Source organism: Sciurus carolinensis, chromosome 5 (assembly GCF_902686445.1).
Source record: "Sciurus carolinensis chromosome 5, mSciCar1.2, whole genome shotgun sequence".
NCBI classification, from domain to species: domain Eukaryota; kingdom Metazoa; phylum Chordata; class Mammalia; order Rodentia; family Sciuridae; genus Sciurus; species Sciurus carolinensis.
The window spans coordinates 61576624-61598738 of NC_062217.1; the positions used below are offsets into that span (position 1 = coordinate 61576624).

At 34.8% G+C, this 22115-nt stretch overlaps 1 protein-coding gene and 1 pseudogene across 1 annotated transcript; both read right to left on the bottom strand.

The window, feature by feature from the left end:
- Positions 1 to 519: 519 nt before the first annotated feature.
- LOC124985596 (nucleolar and spindle-associated protein 1-like) lies at positions 520 to 1559 on the bottom strand (annotated as a pseudogene).
- Positions 1560 to 1674: 115 nt separating this feature from the next.
- LOC124985597 (sperm motility kinase 2B-like) lies at positions 1675 to 2748 on the bottom strand. Its single transcript, XM_047554317.1, has one exon. It carries the CDS (start codon positions 2746 to 2748, stop codon positions 1675 to 1677), a length of 1074 nt encoding a protein of 357 aa, XP_047410273.1.
- Between the last annotated feature and the right edge of the window lie 19367 nt (positions 2749 to 22115).

The window sequence follows — 22115 nt, forward strand, 5'->3', positions numbered from 1 at the left end:
AGGTATGAGACGAGAGAATGGATAAGCTCTCAATGCTAGTCTATTCACCACACACAATCACAATCACTTATCCTAACCTAAACTGAGTTTCACCCCAACATCCCAGTGCTCACCAGGTGATGTGTCTTAAGGCTGGCTTCACTGGGAGTCAATCCCACCTAGAGGGCGCTCAGAGAATTCATCACAGTGGGAAGCGGAGGCTGGTGTCTGTCTTCTCTGGTGTCTTGTCTGGCTCTCCTCTAAGCTCTCCATCCTCTGGTCTCCTGCTCTCTGGTTGGTCTTATAGCTCTTCTTTGTGTCTGTCTTAACTTGATAAGGTAGATGACACTGGGTGTGTTGGGTGTGGTTGTTCTAAACTGTCTCTAATTGATTACACCTTTTTTACACTGTCTCTAATTGGTTACACCTCTTTTTGGGTTACATCATTAGTTTTTCATACAGTTACATTATTTGAGTTGCATATCACACATAAGCACTATTCATAACACTTATAACATTCCATATAGTAAAGTATATTACTCATAACAGCTTCCAAAACTTTTGCTTTCTTCTCTTTCATTCCTGTTGGTGTTTTTTCTGTTGCTCTTCTCTGGTCTGGAGATGAGATTGTTCATAGATTTCTTGTGGAAAGGTAACTCTGTTTACATGTTCATTCAGAGAATCATTTTCTTTAGATTTCCCCTATGGTTTCAGTTCCATTGTATGGCTCATGGTTGAGGGGACGAGACAAACTTGCTTTGAGATAAAATTTTGGTTTCTTATTGGAGACTGGAGTCCGCATTGCCACAGTTGTCAACTTGAAAGGGGTAATAACTGCAGCAGAATTCCCTCTGATGGACTTTAAGTTGGGTGTCCCAAGCATAGCATGGCCTTCTGGGGTCTTCCCAGATGTGGTCACATGTGGAGACTTTCTAGTGGAATCTTGGTCACTGAATACTTAGGCTCAGTATATTTAGTAGCAACTGACACTCATTTTAGCTACTGTGAGGGCAGAGTGCTTCACTGACCACTTTAGACCCATAGTGCTCTGACTTACAGGGCCATGTGATTGGATTTTTGAGTGCTGCTGGCTGAAGGGTTTAAGTCACAGAGAACTTCCTTTTAGAAGAACTGGAGTTACTACTCCTTCCTTATTGCCAGGCTGCTTCCTCAGTTCATTAAACAAGTTTTGTTCTTCTAAATGTTTCTATTTTCTCTTAACATATTAATCAATGGTCTCCATTTCCTTAAAATGAGCTTCTTGAAGGTTCTTAAAGTCACTCATTTTACTTTTTCCTGAGGAAACAAAATTATCATCTGCTTGGCTCTGAAACAGCAGAGTAGAAACTTTTGCAGTAGTTCCAAAATCCTGGTTCTCTTGCTTTTCTTGATTCTGGAATTCAGCATCATCAGAATGATCCTGCTGATACTTATTTTCTTTTTTCATGTTTAAGATGGGCTTTCAAGGCTTTTAGCAACTTGTCTGCCCTCAGGTTAGCCCAGAGACCCAGACTCTTGGCTAAGTTCTGCAGGTCACTGTACTTGAAGGAGTCCAGCTCCTCTGCAGAAGGGTTGGTCATCATGTACTGGAATCCAGCAGAAGGCATAGAGGATCAGCTAAGATAAACAATGCCATTCAAGACTTTGGTGCCACTCTAGGTGTTCTGCAGCCACATTCTCAATGTATCTTCCCTCTTACATTGGAGCCAACTTATTGTTCACACATGATATGCAACAGAAGAGTTTTTGGAAACAGGTAGCCATCCTTCTAATTACCTGCTTCCATCGTTGTTTTTTCGCATGTGGTTGCTCAGAGTCAGGCCTGGAGGCTATATCCGGTGTAGTCAAGAACTGGAGAGGAATAGCTGGAAGGCTGGCGCTCCTGGTAACTTTCTGCTCTGCCTCTTTGGCCTCCTTAGGCAGCTGATTCTGAGAGGGTAAGGGGAAGGTGCGAAGGTTAGGCTCACTGGAACTCCTCCTTGGAGGAGTGTCCATGCCCAGTGGGTGAGGCTTGACCCTTGGAGGCACAGGCTTCCCCTGCAATGTGCAGCTTTCCCCATGGCTTTTCTGGTGCTCCAGTATCAAATATGTTGCCATGGCTGCATTGAACTTCCTATTGGCCAGAGACACCCAGGTCTTATATATATCATAACCTTTATCAAAGATAATGGTCATTATTTCTGGATCAGGACGTTTGATGAGTGACTTCGTGCCATGAGGTGGTAAATACTGCTCACCCTGTGTCAGCCATGGGTGCTCAAGGATTTTCTTGGCTGTGGGCCGCTCCTTGGGGTTCAGGGTGAGAATTTCTTGGATAAGTTTTCTTGCTTGCAGGGGAACATGATGAGGGATGTTGTAGGATCCCAGCACGATGAGTTTGAGCAACTCATGAGTGGTTGGTGCCATAAATGGGCGGCTCCTGGTCAATAGAAAGTAGAGAATAATGCCCAGGCTCCAGATGTCCACAGGCGGGCCCTCATACGCTTGGCTCAGCACCATTTCGGGGGCAAGATGTGACAGAGTGCCCCAGAATTCATGGAAATTTTTCTCAGAGGTGATGCTGGTGCTGAGGCCAAAGTCGATCATTTTTACATTACCTCTGGCATCCACCATGAAGTTCTCTGATTTCAGGTCTCGATGTACTATGCCCATGTCGTGGCAGTAGGCCACGGCACATGTCACCTGATAGAAAAATCTGCGGGCTTCTTCCTCCTGCATGCCACCTGGTGGGACATGTTCAAATAGCTGTCCCCCACTGGCGTATTCCATTATGATGTAAAAGTTTTTCTGGGTTTCAACTATCTGAAATAACTGGATCACGTTGGGATGATCCAGGCTTCTCAGGATGTTTGGTTCGGAGAATGCCGGACGGTTTTGGGCAACTTTCTGAATGATTTTGATTGCCACCTCTACTCCAGTGAGTCGATGGCGGGCCAATTTTATCTGGCTAAACCCACCATGCCCGATGACACTAAGAAATTCATAATGGTCCTTCATGAGAGTCTTTTTGAAGGAGCTGGGCCTCTTCAATACCATAGTATTCTGAATGCTGCAGCCATCCATCCTCAGCAGGAAAAACGACTAAGGATGGTAGCTCAAACACTGTCCAAAACCACAGTCACCAACCTCCAACCACAAACGCACTGTCTGGGAATCCGATAGGTCACTACTAAGAGCTTCCTGTACTTGTGGACAAAAACCACCTCTGTCACCTTCTTATATACCTACTGGTTGAAACTTTCTCACAATGGCTCCTTGTGACATCAGAACATCCAAATGCCCAGTCATACCTGGCCATAGCCCCAGCGGTCATCTCCTTTTGGGCCTCCAGAACTTTTTCTATTTTCAGAGTAGGGATAAAGAAGGACTGCAGCCTTTCTTTTTAAATTCTGCTTTATTGGGTTATGAGACTGACATTTACTTATTTAGAAATTAAAATATGTTGGAACTTCAACATACTTTTTATCTTCTTTCTAAAATTCTGTAATAACTTTTTGCTTTGAGGACCACAATGTATCTACACTTAAGTTTTTCTTCCAACCTCAAATAACTGGTGTCAAGATGATGGTGGCACCTTACTCACATGGTGATACTATAACAAAAAGGTCTATTCCCTAAGACACTGTAGACTACCCTATAAACACCTGTGAGGGTGAGTGGGAGGAAAGGTTCATCATAATCTCCCCATACAGTCCTACACACAATGCATATGCATTCTGTTTTGATACCAGTAACTGAGGGTGATGGGTAGAGATGTACAAGAACAGCATTTTCTGTTACTGAATACAGGTTCACACCAGAGTTGTTTTTCCATCTTAAGTTAAAGGGACAAACTTCATAGAATTTCCTGTACGACAAACCTAAAATTAAAGGGATGGAAATTCTAATATTTCACATAAAAATCAATTACATAGGAAAGAAGATAATTATTCAATGAAACATGGCACAGTGAATTGGGAGCTTGCCCTGCTGTTCTTATTTAAGAGCACAAGTCTCATGAATGAGCAGCCCTCCCTGCTTTCATTATAAAGGTAAAAATGCTACTGAAATAGCAACCCACTCTGCTCACTTTATAAGGCCACAAGTCACACTGAACCAGAAGCCTCTCCTGCTCTCCTTTTAAGGACACAATTCATGCTGAAACAAAAACTCATCCTACTCTCTTTTGACCCCATCCTAGTTAATTACCTCATAATATTGCCATTTCCAAATAAAAATACCTTATTTATAGGTTGGGATTAGAATCTAAACAAGTGCTCTGAGAGATATAATTCATCCATAACATGCTCTATTTCTATTTTTCTACCAGGTTTTATCCATAACTGTTGAATTTTTTCACATGATGTTTCTAAATGAATCCATATATTCATATGATTCCTGGGCTTATCAATAAGTGCATATCCTTAGTGGGCGTGGTTTTGCAAATTCCTGATGTCCACTATCAAGTAACCTTTCACTTGGTCCACCTCTTAAAGATTTTTCTGGCCAACATCACCACACTGAGGACCAAACTGCCAATACATGAACCCTTTTGTGGGGAGACACATCATACCCAAACCACGGCAACACCATTTCCTTGTTACATTGTTGATGTCTTTGGGTTATGTCATAATTAATATTGCATTTAATACTTGATATTGACACTTTTTCTATTCTTTCCTTCATCAATGTTATTACAAATTTGTGAACTTTATTAATCTTTTTAGACAACCAACTCTTTGTCTCACTGATTTCTTCCATTGTTTCTATTTTCAATATAATTGATCTCTGCTCTTTGTTCTTTATCCTGCTTGATTGTGGTTTATTTGCTCCCTGCCACCCACTACCACTATCCAAGATTTCCCAAGTGGTAAAGTGATTATTAATTTGTGTTTTTTTCTCATTTTTAATGTGTTTTTAATGCTATCAACTTCCAAGTACTGCTTTAAATATATTCTACCAATTTTTAAATGCTGTTTTTCATTAGGTTCAATGTCTATTATATTTCTCTTTAAACTTCCTTGACCCTTAAATTACTAAGAATTGTGCTTATTTTCCAAGGTTTTGGAGATTTTAAAAATTTGGCTGTTTTCTAGTTTGAGTTCTTTTTGGTGTAAGAACACACTGAGTGTAATTTCAATTATTTTAAATATGGTAAATTTGCTTCATGGCATGGGATATGGTGTATACTGATTTATGTACTTTGGGTAAAATACAAGAGTCAGTATTCTGTTATTGGGTTAAGAGTACTATAAATATCTCATGTCCCTTTCCTTTGAATATGCATGGCATATATTAATTTATCTACTTTGGACATATTAAAAGAATCAGTATTCTGTTATTCAGTTAAGTTTACTATAAATATCTTCTGTATCTTTTTTTTGAATGTGTTATTTTATTCTCTATGTTGGTTGTTTTCTGCTAAGTTGTACTATCAACTGTTGACAGATTTGTTCATTCTTAAATCAAATGCTTTAATTCATCTCTTCTTTCCTCTCACCTCACCCAACATACATACATACATACATACATACATAAATAAATCAATCAATAACAACAAAATGATCCATACTCAATGGGAGAATAAAAGTTGATTGTATCAAGAATGTGATATTAATAATGTGATATTAGCATCATGTCCTACACTGGTTGTTGGAGATCTTTTGATTACTAGAAACTTGGAAGTATTTACATTGATCCCCTCAGAGTTACATGATGTTCTTTTTCTTTTGGATGATTTATTAGGATGGATTCTTGATCATTACTGGAACTTATGGTACTCATCAATTCCTGCATCTGACTTTAACCTCGGGGTCAGTTTTGTGTTATTTTCCAAATCAGAATTGTTCAGACATATTTGTAATTCAGCAGCCACTGACACCAATGATTTCAATTCTTTTTATCAATTGCAATTCTTTTTATGCTAAGGGTTTGTCAATTTTATTTATTTTTTCAAAGGTCTAACTTTTGGTTTTGTTGTTTTTGTAATTTTTAAAATTTTAATTCATTAATTTCATCTCTGATTTTATTATTTCCTATCATCTGCTTTTTGCATTGATTTTCTCTTCTAGGACTTTGAGGTATATCATTAGGTTATATAATTTGTGGCTTTCTATTCTTTTAATAAATGAGCTCAATGCATCAACTTTCCTTTAAGAACTCACAGAATTGCTTAGGGCTTCACAAAGTTGCTAAATTGGAACTGACTTCATAGTGTCCCAGAGTTCTTGATAAGTTCTCTCACTATTCTTAATTACCTCTAATTTTTTTTTTAATTTCATCTCTGATTTCTTCCACTTTCCATTGGACATTCAATAGTGTATTACTTAGTCTCCTGGTGTTAGAGCAGCTTCTATTTTTTATCATTGATTTCTAATTGCATTCCTTTATGATCTGATAAATGCAAGTTATTATCTATGTTTTTTGGTATTTGCTTTATGGTCTAATATATGGTCTATTTTAGAGAAGAATCCTTGTGTGGTGGAAAAGAAAGTGTGTTCAGTCAGTGATGGATGAAATAATCTATATGTATTTGTTTTGTCTAAATTATTAATTGCATTTTTTAGTTTTGTAGTTTCTTCATTTAGTTTTGTCTGGAAGATCTATCAAGTGATGAGAGAGGCCTGTTAAAATCACCAAACATTAATGTGCTGTGGTTTATTTGATTCTTGAATTTGTGAAGAGTTTGTTTGATGTATGTAGATGCTCCATTGTTTGCAGCATAAACTTTATGATTATTATGTCTTGTGTATATATATTTCCTGACAACAGTATGAAATGGCCTTCTTTGTCCTTTCTGATTAATTTTTACATGAACTTCACTTTATCAGATATGAGACTAGAAACCCCTGCTTGTTTACATGATTATGTGAATGATACATTTTTTTCCCATCATTTTACCTTCAGTCTGTGGATGTCTTTGCCTATGAGATGAGTCTCTTAGAGACAGCATATTGTTGAGTCTTATTTTTTAATCGAGTCAGTCTATGTCTTGATTGATGAGTTTAGGCCACTTACATTCAATATTATATTGAGAATTTTTATTCCTTTTGGTTTATTCATTTTCTTTTAAAATTTGAATTAGTTTCTCCCTTGATTATTTCTTTTCTTTTCCTTTTTCTCTTCTTTTCCTTTTCTTTTCTTTTTTTTTGCTGTTAGGGATTGAACTCAGGGGTACTCAGCTTCCGTTCCACATCCCCAGCAATCCTCCTGCCTCAGCCTCCTGAGCCACTGGGATTACAAGCATGCACCACACCACAGCACCTGGCAACTGACTATTTCATTAGAGTAGTTTCTCCTTTTCCTGGTTTTCTCTTTTATTTCTCTTTCTTCTTCATGAAATACTTTGCCAATACTATTCTGTAGCACAGACTTTCTAATTGTGAGTTCTTTTAAAAGTTTGCTTATCATGGAAGATTTTTCTTTATTGTGAATCTGGAGCTTAATTTTGCTGGGTATTATATTTTTGGTTGGCATACCTTTTCTTGCAGAGCTTGGTATATGTTATTCAAAGACCTTCTAGCTTGATGGGCCTGGGTTGAAAAATCAGCCGAGATCCAGTCTGGTTTCCCTTTATAAGTAACCTCTCATTTTAATCTGACATTGTTTAAAATCTGTCCTTAATCAGCATGTTGGGCATTTTCATAATAATGTTTCTCAGTGAGTGTCTGTTGTAATTTTGTGTATTTGGGGTCCTGTTTGCCTCTTGTGTTTGATTTTCCATTTCATTCTTAAGGTTTGGAAATTTTTCCAGTATCATTTCATAGAAAAGATTATGCATTCCTTTGGTTCATATCTTCAAGCCTTTGTCTATCCCAATAAATCTTAAGTTTGTTCTTTCCAAGTTATCCCTTGTTTCTTGGAAGTTTTATTTATTGTCTCTCAACATCTTTTGTCCAATGGAGCATCTTTTGTCAACTTTATTTTATAGATAATATATTTTATTTTCATTGCCTGAGACTGTCTTCCAAGTGGTCCAATCTGCTGGTGATTACTTCCAATGAATTTTAAATTTGGTTTATTTAAAATAAACCTTCCTTTAGAGGATCTCTGCTTCTTTGTTTCTCAAATTCTCTATTCTCTTTACTGAAGTGATCTTTTGCTGCCTGTATTTTCTCCCTTACTTTATATTTTACCTTGAAGATCAATTTAACTATGAACATTCTAAATTCCTTCTCTGTCATTTCTTCCACTGTGGTGTCAATGAATTATATTGGTTCATTTGAGGTGATTGCTTTTTCCTGTTGTTTGTGTGTCTGCCCACTTACAGTATGGTTTTGAGGAAACAGAGATTCTACCCTGTGCACTTACAGGTACCATGAAGGTTTCCAGTACTGCACAGGTTAGTGGGAGACATAGTAAGAACAACCAATGCAAACAATTTATAGCATCAAACCAAATAGTTTCTGCTTTGGTATCTACTATGTTAATTATCACAATAAACAGAGATGTTATGATCAGTTATTGCCCAGAGTCAAAACAATAAGTTCAATGGATTTATAATTTTAAGTTGTGAACAGGGATAGAAAAGATGTAATGTAAGATGTGATGGTTGTGTGGTAAAAGGAGAGATGATAGAAGTAGAAAATAGAGAATGAATGATAAAGAGATCAATAAAGGTTGGCTGTTGGCAGAAGAAAAGAGAGAAAAAGAATCTAAGGAAACAGATACATGAGAGAAAAAAAGTGTATTAGAATAAAAATTTTTAAAAATTAAAGTAAAAATAAAAAGAGTAAAAAGAGTTCAAGTACAAAACTAATGTATTCCAATCAAATATCTTAGTCCTCAAAATATTGATCAACAAGACAACTACCTTTTTAAAATGCTAGGAATGAGAAAAACAAAACAAAACAAAAAAACAGGAATAAGTATAAGTGTCTATAAAAAATTCTGGTCACAATTGAATAGTGAGTAGAAAAAAAAAACTAAAATAAAGCAAAGGATTTTGATGAAAATTTAGGAAATTATTTCTGTTGAAGTTGTAAATATTCTTCTTAGGTGTGTTAGTTGGAGTTGCTGGAGTGAAGGGAGATCCTGTATACTGGACTCCTGGGGGCAAGGTTTGGTTTAGTCTCCAAGCTTTTTCTTGGATTTGTGTGAAGATCTTAAATCACCTCCTGGGTCAGGCAGTTGCTGAGCCATGCTGGGAGACTGTCCCCCTGGGAAACAAACCTTGGGTTTCACTCCTGCAGTGGAGGGACTAATTCTTTTCTTCCTAAGACTTGAACTTGTTTTTAGACAAGTAGGACTCCTGGAGTCAGTCTTCTAACTCACTCAATTTTTTCCTTACGTGTTAGAATTCTCAGCCAGGTGACTTTCCCACAGCTGATCTTACAAGTGGACATTTTGGAGGGGGAGGGGGAAACCCGGTGTGTTTTCCTGACTGGTTTTCTCCTAAATAAACCCTGCTCCACTTTTGATTTTCTTCTGGTCTCTTAAACACACACTATGCTGTGTATTTGGGTTTGCCAAACCTGTTTTATGGGTTAGGCACATTTGTCATTATTTGGATGTCCCAGCTACTGTTTCCCATGCTAGAGCTGTGAGATGGTTCCTTCCTCTGTCCGATTCCCCTGGTAGCCAGGAGAAATATGATTTCTTTTTCTTTGCCTCCACACAATATTGTTGTGCCAGACATCTTTCAGGTTGGTCTGCAATGTCTTTGATCTCTGGTCTATGAATCCATACAAACCTCAGATCTCCTAAAATTGGGGGTTCTGTATCACCACTATTTTATCGCAGGGGAGATTGCATCTGCTGGTACCACTGGCAGCAGCAGCAGCACTGGAGATTTCATTTTTTGTTATCTCCAACCACCCGACTTCCCAGTCTGTTTTGAATGTTCAGAGTTAATTCCCAGAAAAGTTCCTTCTCTCCCCTTGCCGAGAAGCTGTGTGTCTGAATTCTTCCCTTCATGCCATGGAGCAACCAGGAAAGTGATCTTCTCTAATTTGCCATTTTGAGTCTCCTGGTCAACATCTTGATTGCAGTTTGGTAAAAGATACTGAATATGAACCACTGAACTCAGCACCGCATATAAATAAATGAAATGAAGTTCCATTGACAGCTACAAAACTATTTTAAAAAAACCAACCACTAAACTAAGCTGTGTCCAGATGCATATTCAAGTACTAAATTTGAAGGTACTTCATTTTTCAATGATAAAACAAAGATGTGTATTTTACACAGTAATTATTATGTAATTTCTTTATTTTTTTGGTATAGGGAATTGAACTCAGGGTCACTCAGCCTCTGATCCATATCCCCAGCCTTATTTTTGTATTTTATTTAGAGAAAAGTTCTCATTGAGTCACTTGGTGCCTTGCTTTTGCTGTGGCTGGCTTTGAACTCACAATCCTACCTCAGCCTCTAGAGCTGCTGGGATTACAGGGCTGCAGCCACCTCCCCAACTGTAATTACTATTTTTAAATATCTATTATCAAGAACTGAAATACACTACTTACAATTTTATCAAAGCTAAATTTAAAAAAAGAAAATACAGAATATAGTCATCTTTTGTGAGTAACCACTTGCTTAGTTTAATTTTCTGTTTCATTTCATAAAATCAACTCATCAATTTTCTATATAATGCATTTTAAACTCATTTTAGTATTGTATAAGTGGGTTCAAAGCAGTTAAATAATTTATCCAAGAACAATTAATTAGTATGTAATGGAACTTGTTTTTAAATAAATGTCAAATTTAAAAGTACATTGCATTACATCTACTAGTCTTCTCTATTTTATACATAGAAGCTCTTAATTCTTAAAGTTTTCAGACTATATCTAATTCTCCTGTTTTCTAAGATAATATCTTCAATTGACCCAATCTTTTTGGAATGTTTTGTACAATCTAACAAGTGACTCAATTCATTTTTTTCCCCTGAATTCAGATTTATTTGAAAAGCTTACAAAACAATATATTTCTTACACTAGTTCATTTTTGCTTAAAGTACACAAATCAGGAAATACAATAGGTAACAAAATAGCAGTTGCATCAATGCATCTCAGAGTATTCTTACTTCTCAAGCTCTCCACTGTACAGGGCATCATATTTGACTGAAAAAGAAGTTGATGAGGGCACAGATCATTCTACCTTAGGAAAGCAATCCCTTCTGTTTCCCACCTAACTTCTGTAGTGCTCATCACAAAGCCCTTCTTGCAGCCATTCCAGTCACATCTCTTCAAAGGCAGACACAATGCATCTATAAAGTTTAATAATGAAATACTCTAATAACCAGATACAATTATTATTATTATTATTATTTTTTGTGGTAGGGGGGATTGAATTCTGTGTCCCTCTACCAGTGAGTTTTATCCCCACCTCTTTTTTATTTTCACTTTTAAATGTACTCTGGCATGGTCACACTAAGTTTCAGAGGCTGGTCTTGAACCCATGATGCTCCTGCTCTAGCCTCATACTGGTATTGCAGGCATGGGCAACCATGACCAGTCAATCAGGTACAATTTGTGTGACATGTCATTGACCAGATTGCTAGTGCCTTTCTGAATGTAGACTTGTAAGAAGGTAAATCTAAGGTTGTATTCTTAGATATTTCTGGATATAGATTATGAATTTAGACTATTATTATTATTACTTTAATACAAGGATATTGCAAAATTGCTAGGCTGGCCTTGAACTTGCAACCCTCCTGCCTTAGTCTCAGAGTCACTGGGAATATAGGTGTGAACCACTACTACCCATTTCACTGTTAACCTGTAAACAGGAAGCTATTTCTAATTTCTGGATAAATTAGTCATGTCAGACATACTTTTGATACTCATTTATGTCTTTCAAAACGCATTTTTTTATATTATAAACAAAGATACAGATTTTCATTTTTATAGACATCTAAAATTCAGGTAATGTTATCATGATTAACTAAATAAGGTGGTCTTGGGCATTTTTTTCCATATTTCTGATACTGTTTACCTAATTTTGTTGTTATTTTTATTACTTCATTCATTAGTGATTATATTTCTGTGTATGTAATTATTGTAAAATTAAATTTAATTCCATTTCATTAAAGTTAATTTCCATGGAAACTGAATCAATTAGAAATTACAAATTAATTTTTCCAAATAACTTTCCACTTTGGGCTTTCTCCAGGGGACTGTTCTTTTCTACTTTGTTTCAAGCAACCAAAAAATCCTTTTTGCCACCTAATAAATATTAACAATATGTCAATAATATCCAATTTACATTATTTTCAATAAGACAAATAGTTATCAAAACCACTGATCATTATACTTGGGACCTATCAAGTTTGAAGGTATCTAACTATAAAAAAATCAGATTTGACATACTTTGTATTTTAAATGCCATTGAGTGCCATAGTCTTATCTACTTCCTGCTGGAAAGACATGTCATGGATTATAATTTGCCCTGTCCTACCTACTGCATTACCATAAAACCTTAATCAATGCTTTTCTTATGGACTAGGCAGATTATTTCCATGCATGAGCTCCTCTAGCTTGCATTTGCATAATTATCGTTACTGTCTTCACAACATATTTGACTCCATGTTTATAATATATTAACAGTCCATCCTGGATAATGGGTCATACCTTCTCCCAATATGTCACTCAGAAAATTTCTTCATTATTTTATAGATAGGTGGTGTATTCTATACACCATTGTTCATTTTTCCAAATCTTGCCAAATTTGTCTAGTTTCTTTTTTTTATTTTTTAATTTATCTTTTAATTTTTTACAGACTGCATTTTGATTCATTGTACACAAATGGGGTACATCATTTTGTTTCTATGGTTGTACACAATGTAGATCCATACCATTCGTGTAACCATATATTTACATAGGGTAATGATGTCTATCTCATTCCACCATTTTTCATACCCACTTCCCTCTCATTTCCTTCTACATAATCTACAGTTCCCCCATTCTTCTCTCACTCCCCACCCCCACCCCCATTATATATCATTCTCCACTTATCAAGGAAAACATTCGGCCTTTGGTTTTTTGGGATTTATTTATTTCACTTAGCATGATATTCTCCAATTCCATCCATTTATCTGCAAATGCCATAATATTATTCTTATTTAAGGCTGAATAATATTCCATTATGAATATATACCAGAGTTTCTTTATCCATTCATCTGTTGAAGGGTATCTAGGTTGGTTCCACAATCTAGCTATTATGAACTGAGCTGCTATAAACATTGATGTGACTGTGTTACTGTAGTTTGTTGATTTTAAGTCCTTTGGGTATAAACCGAGGAGTGGGATAACTGGGTCAAAAGGTGGGTCCATTACAAGTTTTCTGAGGATTCTCCATACTGCTTTCCAGAGTGACTGCACCAATTTGCAACTCCACCAGCAATGTAAAAGTATGCCTTTTTCCCCACATCCATGCCAATATCTATTATTGTTTGTGTTCTTGATAATAACCATTCTAATTGGAGTAAGATGAAATTTTAGAGTTGTTTTAATTTGCATTTCTCTAATTACTAGAGATGTTGAACACTTTTTCATGTATTTATTAATTTCCTGTGTGTCTTCTTCTGTAAAGTGTCTGTCCAGTTCCTTGGCCCATTTATTGATTGGGTTCTTTGTATTTTTGGTGTAAAGTTTTGTAAATTCTTTATAAATTTTGGAGATAAGTGCTCTATCTGAAATGTGTGTGGAAAAGATTTTCTCCCACTCTGTAGGCTCTATCTTCACATTCTTGATTGTATCCTTTGCTGAGAAAAAGCTTTTTATTTTGAGTCCATCCCATTTATTGATTCTTGCTTTGATTTCCTGTGCTTTGGGAGTCTTGTTGAGGAAGTCTGATCCTAAGCCAACATGATGAAGATTCGGGCCTACTTTGTCTTCTATTATGTACAGGGTCTCTGGTCTAATTCCTGTTTTTGATTCATTTTGAGTTGAGTTTTGTGCCGGGTGAGAGATACAGATTTAATTTCATTTTACTGCATATGGATTTCCAGTTTTGCCAGCACCATTTGTTGAACAGGCTATCTTTTCTCCATTGTATGTTTTTGGCTCCTTTGTCTAGTATGAGGTGACTGTATTTATGTGGTTTTGTCTCTGTGTCTTCTATTCTGTACCATTGGTCTGCCTGTCTATTTTGGTGCCAATACCTTGTGTTTTTGTTACTATTGCTCTGTAGTATAGTTTAATGTCTGGTATTGTGATACCTGCTGTTTCACTTTTTCTACTCAGGATTGTTTTGGCTATTTGAGGTCTCATATTCTGCCAGATGAAGTTCATGATCTATTTCTCTATTTCTATGAGGAACATTATTGGGATTTTAACTGGAATTGCATTGAATCTGTTTAGCACCTTTAGTAGAATGACCATTTTGACAATGTTAATTCTGTTTATCCAAGAACATGGGAGATCTTTCCATCTTTGAAGGTTTTCTTCAATTTCTTTCTTTAATGTTCTGTAATTCTCATTGTAGAGGTCTTTCAAGATTAATTTCCAAGTATTTTATTTTTTTTTTTTTTGAGGCTACTGTGAATAGAGTAGTTTTCCTAATTTCTCTTTCTGAAGATTCATCACTTTGGAATAGAAATGCATTAGATTTACACATATTGATTTTATATCTTGCTACTTTGTTGAATTCATTTATTAGTTCTAGAAGTTTTCTAGTGGAGTTTTTTGGATCTTCTAAATATAGGATCATGTCATCAGCAAATAGTGACAGCTTTAGTTTTTCTTTTCCTATTTGTATCCCTTTAATTTATTTGGTCTGTCTAATTGCTCTGGCAAGTGTTTTAAGGACGATGTTGAATAGAAGTGGTGAAAGAGTGCATCCCTGTCTTGTTCCAGTTTTTAGAGGGAATGCTTTTAGTGATGATGGCTGTGGGCTTAGCATAGATAGCCTTTATAATGTTGAGGAATGTTCCTAATATTCCTATTTTTTCTAGTGTTTTAAGCATGAAGGGGTGTTGTATTTTATCAAAGGCTTTCTCAGCATCTATTGAAATTATCATGTGATTCTTAATTTTAAATCTATTGATGTGATGAATTGCATTTATTGATTTCCAGATGTTGAACCAACCTTGCATCCATGGGATAAACCCCACTTGATCAAGGTGCTCTATCTTTTTAATATATTTTCATATGCAATTTGCCAGTATTTTGTTAAGGATTTTTTTCATCTATGTTCATCAGGGATATTGGTCTAAAGTTTTCTTTCCTTGATGTGTCTTTGTCTGGTTTTGAAGTAACAAACGAAACTACTCATACACCTGGAGATTAAATAATATGCTATTGAATGATGCAATGATAACAGAAGACATCAGGGAAGAAATAAAAAAAAAATCTTAGAGGTAAATGAAAACAATGACACAACGTATCAAAATCTCTGGGACACTCTGAAGGCACTACTAAAAGGAAAGTTCATTGCATTGAGCTCATACATTAAAAAAATAGAAGTCAACAACTAAATGACCTAACATTACATCTCAAAGCCCTAGAAAAAGAAGAACAGATCAACACCAAATAATTAAAATCAGAGCTGAAATCAATGAAATTGAAACAAGAGAAACAATGTAAAAAAAATCAACAAAACAAAAAGTTGGTTCTTTGAAAAAGTAAACAAAATTGATAAACCCCTAACCACACTAATGAAGGGAAGGAGAGAGAAAACTCAAATTACTAGAATTTGTGATGAAAAAGGAAAGATCACAACAGACACCATTGAAATACATAACATAATTAGAAGCTACTTTGAAAATCTATACTCCAACAAAATAGAAAATATTGAAGACATTGACAAATTTTTAGAGACATATAATCCTAAACTGAATGAGGAAGGCGTATACAATCTAAATAGATCAATTTCAAGCACTGAAATAGAAGAAGCCATCAAAAACCTATCAACCAAGAAAAGCCCAGGAACAGATGGATTCTCAGCCGAATTCCATAAGACCTTTAAAGAAGAACTGATACCAATATTCCTCAAAGTATCCCGGGAAATAGAAAAGGAGGAAACCCTTCCAAATTCATTCTATGAGGCTAGTTTCTTATCAAAGGAATTCATCTAAAATATTTACATATAGTGATAGTATTTTTCAGTACTGAAGCATCTTTCCAATAATGCTATTTCTTGTCGGCTCAAAACACTGGGCTACTAATCAGTAGATCTGAAATTTCTTCAAACCATTATTGGTATCAGTATTGACCTTACAACTACATTGTTATTGCAACTTATTATGTATGTGTGCTCTACCCCTATATTGCATTTATTAGAAAATCTTAAATTGTATATATCATATTCCTAAAAGCTACTCAATCTTTGTGTGCTATAAAAACTGTCCCCACAGGGTTTCTTTGAGTTGTATAAGAGGACCTCAGTGTGTGTAGGCTTGTATTATCCCAACAATAGTCTGCTTCATTATCATTAACCTCTTTTCCTGTTACTGAGTTCATACACATTCACACCTAGTATTTGGAACAGCAGAGTAGGCTCTTGCTTCTCAGGAGGCTGTAACTACACAATAGTTCACATATGCAAGCAGCTATTTCAACAGTGTGTCATCCCAGTGCATAGATACCTACTGCACTTGTGTTCAATAATTATACAATCACAGGCTGTGTAATTCAAAGTTAATCTCCTTCAAATACGAGCATACAAACTCGGTAAAGATCATCTATAAACATTTAACCAAAAACAGGTGACAAATGACCAAGATCAGTAGAGTTGTATCACAATTTTTTTTCTTTTTGGATTATTCAGAAGAATTTCTGGCAAAATTCCTACCTTAGCATTAGTCCAATTAACATTTTTCAGAAGGAAACAATGCTATTGATATTCCCATGAGGGAAAAAAAAAATCTAACAGGTTATTCACTTGCATTGATACTCTGGAGTGAATAAAGGAATAAAATATTAGCAATTGTCCTGGTGTTAACACTCACTTCTGAACTCCCTTGCTTTAAGATGCAACCTACTCTGTTTTTAGTTTTCTCCTGACTTCCTACCTGGATTGCATTGAGGAGTTCCAGTGTAGTTATCAATTGTAAAAACTGGTCAAAGGAGTTTTTTTTTTTTTAAATTTATTTATTCCTTCTAGATATACAAGTCAAAGGAGTTTCTGCACCAGTGTTTTCTCTTTCGTTCATTTCCATAATTGAATTTGGAGCTATTTGGAGATATTGCTCTTATCCAGCAAAGTCAGTTCAGTGAGAGGTCTTTCCAAATGTAGTAATTGTCTTGGAATAAGTGCTCCAAAGTTTTAAAACTTAGAGATAATGTCATGTGCCCCCACTCCCTAAAAACTTTTCTCTTGATAGGAGCCAAAAAGTTGAAGCAAGGTGCTGATAATAAGGGATCCTACAATACAACAGAAACAACTTGTCAAGTGAAAGAGTTGTATTATATAGTATGATCTCCTACAATTCATTCTTACTTCAGTAATGCCAAAGATCTCATTTTATATCCTATTTAGTGTTAAATTCAGTCATTACATTATTCAGGTAAGCTCTTTATTTATTTATCTGTATCTTAGTAAACATTTTTGATTTTCTCCTTCATTTTTTTTTTATCAAGTCACTACTCTGAAGGTGGGAGTAAAACATGTAAACAATTTTGTGATTTTTACATTTTTTAAATTTGTTCTCATCTGTTGTACATGACAGTAGAATGCATTTATACTTTTTGATAGATCATACATAAATGAGGTATAAGTTCTCATTTATTGCAGTATCACCTTGGTCATGCAGTCAATTTTGTGTTTATATCCCATAAATATATCATAACCATTGAGAAGCAGTTGCCTTAATCTGAAAAAAATATATTTGGGTGAAATAATAATTCACATTATTCTTTACCTTCTATAACATTCTTAACAATTGCTTTTGTAATTAAAAAAATTTATAACTCTAAAATGCCCATAATGACTCTTAGAAATATTCTATAAGTTATAAATAATGGTCCAATATGATTAACCTGATGCTTATGAGCTGTACTCTATGAAATTCAAGATTTTTAAGAAAGTGTTTTCTTGTCTTCATTCTGAACAGTAATAGACAACTATTAGAACAGTAAAGAACCAAAAAATGTACCTTCATTTAACTCAACTGCATAGACTCATAGCACCTGTGACAAGTCATTTATTAAATGCAATATACTACTATAAATATCATTTTAAGTATAACATTTCAAAACCCTCATAAATAACTGCTTGACTTCTGTGCAGCATCCACTATATACTATCTTGTCTTCCTTCTTTGGAGTCCTTAATATAATTCCAAAATTAGAAATTTCTACATGCAGGTATTTTTAACTTGCCAATTGTCTATCACTCACTCAATCATAGAGGTAAGCTACCACTACTGCCTGCAAATGTGTGTACGTCCACATATATCAACTTAGAGTAAGTCTCTAATTCTTCTAAAAAAAAAAGCTGAATGTAAGCTGGACATGGTAGTTCACATATATAGTACCAGATATTCAGGGAACTGAGGCAGGAGGATCACAAGTTAGAAGCCAGCCTCTACAACTTAGTGAGATGCTGTGCCAAAATTTAAAAAACAAAAATAAAGAAGTGCTGGGGATGTAGCTCAGTGGTGAAGTACCCCTGAGTTCAATTTCTGGTAATGCAAAAAAGAAAAAAGAATTTAACACAAAGTTAAATGTACAATTGTGAGGAACCCAGCCCGCATTGTAGATTTTATTTTCCCAACAGTTACTTTATCTGATGGAGACCAGATAAGTTTCTGACATTTCTATTTTTCTGAGGATTTCTAAAGGTACAGTATTCTTCCTTCATTATCTTATCAAGAAGAGGGTCCTATCATTAGGTTATTCAACAACAGGGTATGGGAAAATGAAAGTCCTAGAATTGGGTGATCTCCAGTAAATTTCAGTCAGACTTTCTCGCAGAGACACCATCTTCAATATTTCTATCTATATGTATACATATATATGTGCACCCATACATAATGTATACACATATGTACAGTAGGAGACAAACACACAATTTCAACTTGATAAATGAATTCTATGCTGTTACCATCTCACTAGACTCTCCATTATTTTCATCATAGGATCAGAGTGTTCCTTTTGTCTTCTGATGCCCTTTCTCTGAATCATCCTAACCTTATTCCCATCCTCAAATACTATGCAAGATAATTAAATAGAAAGTAAATCCTCTGCTATATCTTGTAGGCTGTCAGTGATGGTAGCTGTCTCACACACACCATTAAGTCAATTAGATTTATTGAAAAGAACAGCAATATCTGCAGATTTCAGGTACCTAGAAGCCTATAAGGGAAGGTCCAGGAAGCAGTCTGTGACTTGTGCCACAAAGTTCAATGAGCATGATGATAAATTGGTGAAATGTCTAATCTCATATGATCATTTGGATTTCATGGTCCCAAGCACAGTACAAGTCTCACAATACAGCACTGTTTCTTTTCTCTTTCTTTCTTTCTTTCTTTCTTTCTTTCTTTCTTTCTTTCTTTCTTTCTTTCTTTCTTTAAATATCAGAGTGACAATGCTCAGGTCTTTTTTTTTTAGTTTTTTTTTTTGTTATCTTTTTTATAGTCTCTTAATGCTTCTTTCATTTTTCTTATCAGATGGGAAAAAAAAAATTGTGTTGTGTTAAGTCACTAAAACACTTCCAGTTAGCACTTTGTATTTCTGGGAGAGCAGAATGACATTATACAGTGAAGGATAGCAATAGTGTTTAAGAGTGAAGGCATGAAGATACTGGAGCAAGGTAACTAATGGCAGACAATATATAAACAGTGAAGCTTGTGATTTTAGACTGCAGACTTTGGAAATAGTCTTTCTAGATTTGATAGTTTCTTCATTTAATATTAGTGAACCTTTTTATGTTACATAAGCTTTCTATACCTTGGTTTTTCTTTTGCACAACACAAATAATTATAATAATGTACTTGCCTTAAGGTTGCTATAAGGATTAAATGAGGTAATGTATAATATATGAACTACTTGTTCTGGATCCTGAATTATTTTAAGAACTAAATACATGTTACAAATCATCTTGGAACATAACTACATTATACTTTTTCATTAGATGATGACTTTTTTCTAAATTATTGAATGAAGAGTAAACTTGTGATCAACAATAACTTGTAGAATTTTTGTTATGTATATACTCCTCCATAAACTTTAGAGAGAAAATTCTATAAATAATATTCAAAGTTAAGTTAGAAATTTAAAGCATCATTTTGGTTTGACAAATTATTGGTTTTATGTGCTAATTTCAGCTTAGTATGTGTTTTATTTCAGATTGTCATATGATTAGAAATTAAATGTTTTCAGTAATTAATATAATGACATCCCCAAACATTTCATAAAAATATTACACCATTTTTATCTACTTTTCAAAAGAGAAAAGTACTATCCTGGGCTTTGTATTCTATTTTTCTGTTTCCTGTTGAATTAAAAATTTATAGTTATTTTCTTTTCATTTTTCTGATGCTTGGAAAGCTATGCACTATAGATTTTTTAAATTAATTTTCCTGAAGATTTTAGCCTATTATTCTTTTATCTTTTACACTTGTAAGTTTGCAGAATGATTTTTTGATATACATACACAGAGCAAAATGTTTACTACAGTTAAACTAATTAATATATCTATCATCTCAGCTAATTAATATATTTATCATCTCACACATTTACCTTTTTGTGCATGTGTGTATGTGGTAAGAGCTCCTAAAGTCTGTGGTCTTGGCAAATTTCAGTGTACAATACAATTGAATCAGCTCTGTCCTCTTGCTGTGCACAAAGGCTCTGAACTATTCATCCTATGTAACTGCACCTTGGTCCTCATTGATGTGCTATTCTCTCTGCCCATTTGTCTAGCCTAAGATAGGCTGCATTTTTTTCTTTACATATCTGGTGTACATCACTTATCATCACGTCTTCCAGATTCAACTATATTGTAACAAAAGATAGGATTTCCTTATTTTTTAAGACTGAATAATAATGTACTGTGTGCTATATGTGTGTGTTTGTGTGTACGCATGCATAAATTTCTTTATTCATTTATCCGTTGACAAGTCGTTTCTATATCTTGACATCATGATTAAAGATGCGATGAATGTGGGAGGGTAGTTGCTGATTTCATTTTGAAGTGATATATACTCAGGAGAGGAATTAATAGTTCATGTGTTACTTCTATTTTCAATATTATAAGGAAACTTCATATTTTTCCCATAATGTCTCTACAATTTACATTTCCACCAAGAGTGAAGAAGAGTTCCCCTTTCTCCACAACCTCACCCATGCTTTTTATTTCTTCTGTGTGTGTGTGTGTGTGTGTGTGTGTGTGGTGTTGGGGATTAAACCCAGGACCTTGTAAATTCTAGGCAAAGGCCCTATCACTGTGATACCCCCACCCTGTCGCTTCTCTTTTTGATAAGAACCAAGGAGAAGTTGTGAGATGATATCTCATGGTAAGTTTGATTTTCATTTACCTGATGATTAAAAGCATTGAGGATCTGTTCATATAGCTGTTGTCCATTTTTATGCCTTTGGAAAAAAGTCTGTCCTTTGACTATTTTTATTTGGGATCTATTGTATAGTGTGATATAATAGAGATTTGAGTTCTTTATGTATTTTGAATGTTAATCCCTCTTCTAATATAAGGTTTGCAAATATTTTCTCCCTATCAGTAGACTGCCTAGGTTTGTATTTTTTCATTTACATTTGTATGTTTGTTTCATTCAGCACTGAAATAAGTTTTTTCTAATGTATATTTGTCAATTACAGAAAATTTTGAACTACTATTTGAATTTTAATGCTCTTCCAATTATTCTATGCTTTTCTTTTGAAATTTCCTTTATATATAATTTGCAATTAATTTATATTTCTTGTGTTTCATTTCCTACATTTTCTGACTTTCTTAATTCTAAATTTTGATTCTTTGGTTCCTTTCTCCTATGTTCTCAGACTATTTATCCTATCATATTATTTTTAGTCCAGAATTACATATTTCTATGTCTATGATTTAAAATTTTTTTTCTCTTTCCTCTGGATTTGTTTTATAGATGCTATTTTTTCCCACAGGCATGCTGAACATAAGAATATACTTATTTCAACTTTCTCATAGAACTTGGCTACCACCAATTTGACATTATAAATTCATTTGTTTATTGACTTTATTAACTTTTTTTCCATGTCTTAGATTATTTTCTGTGTAATTTTGTTCCGGGGGTT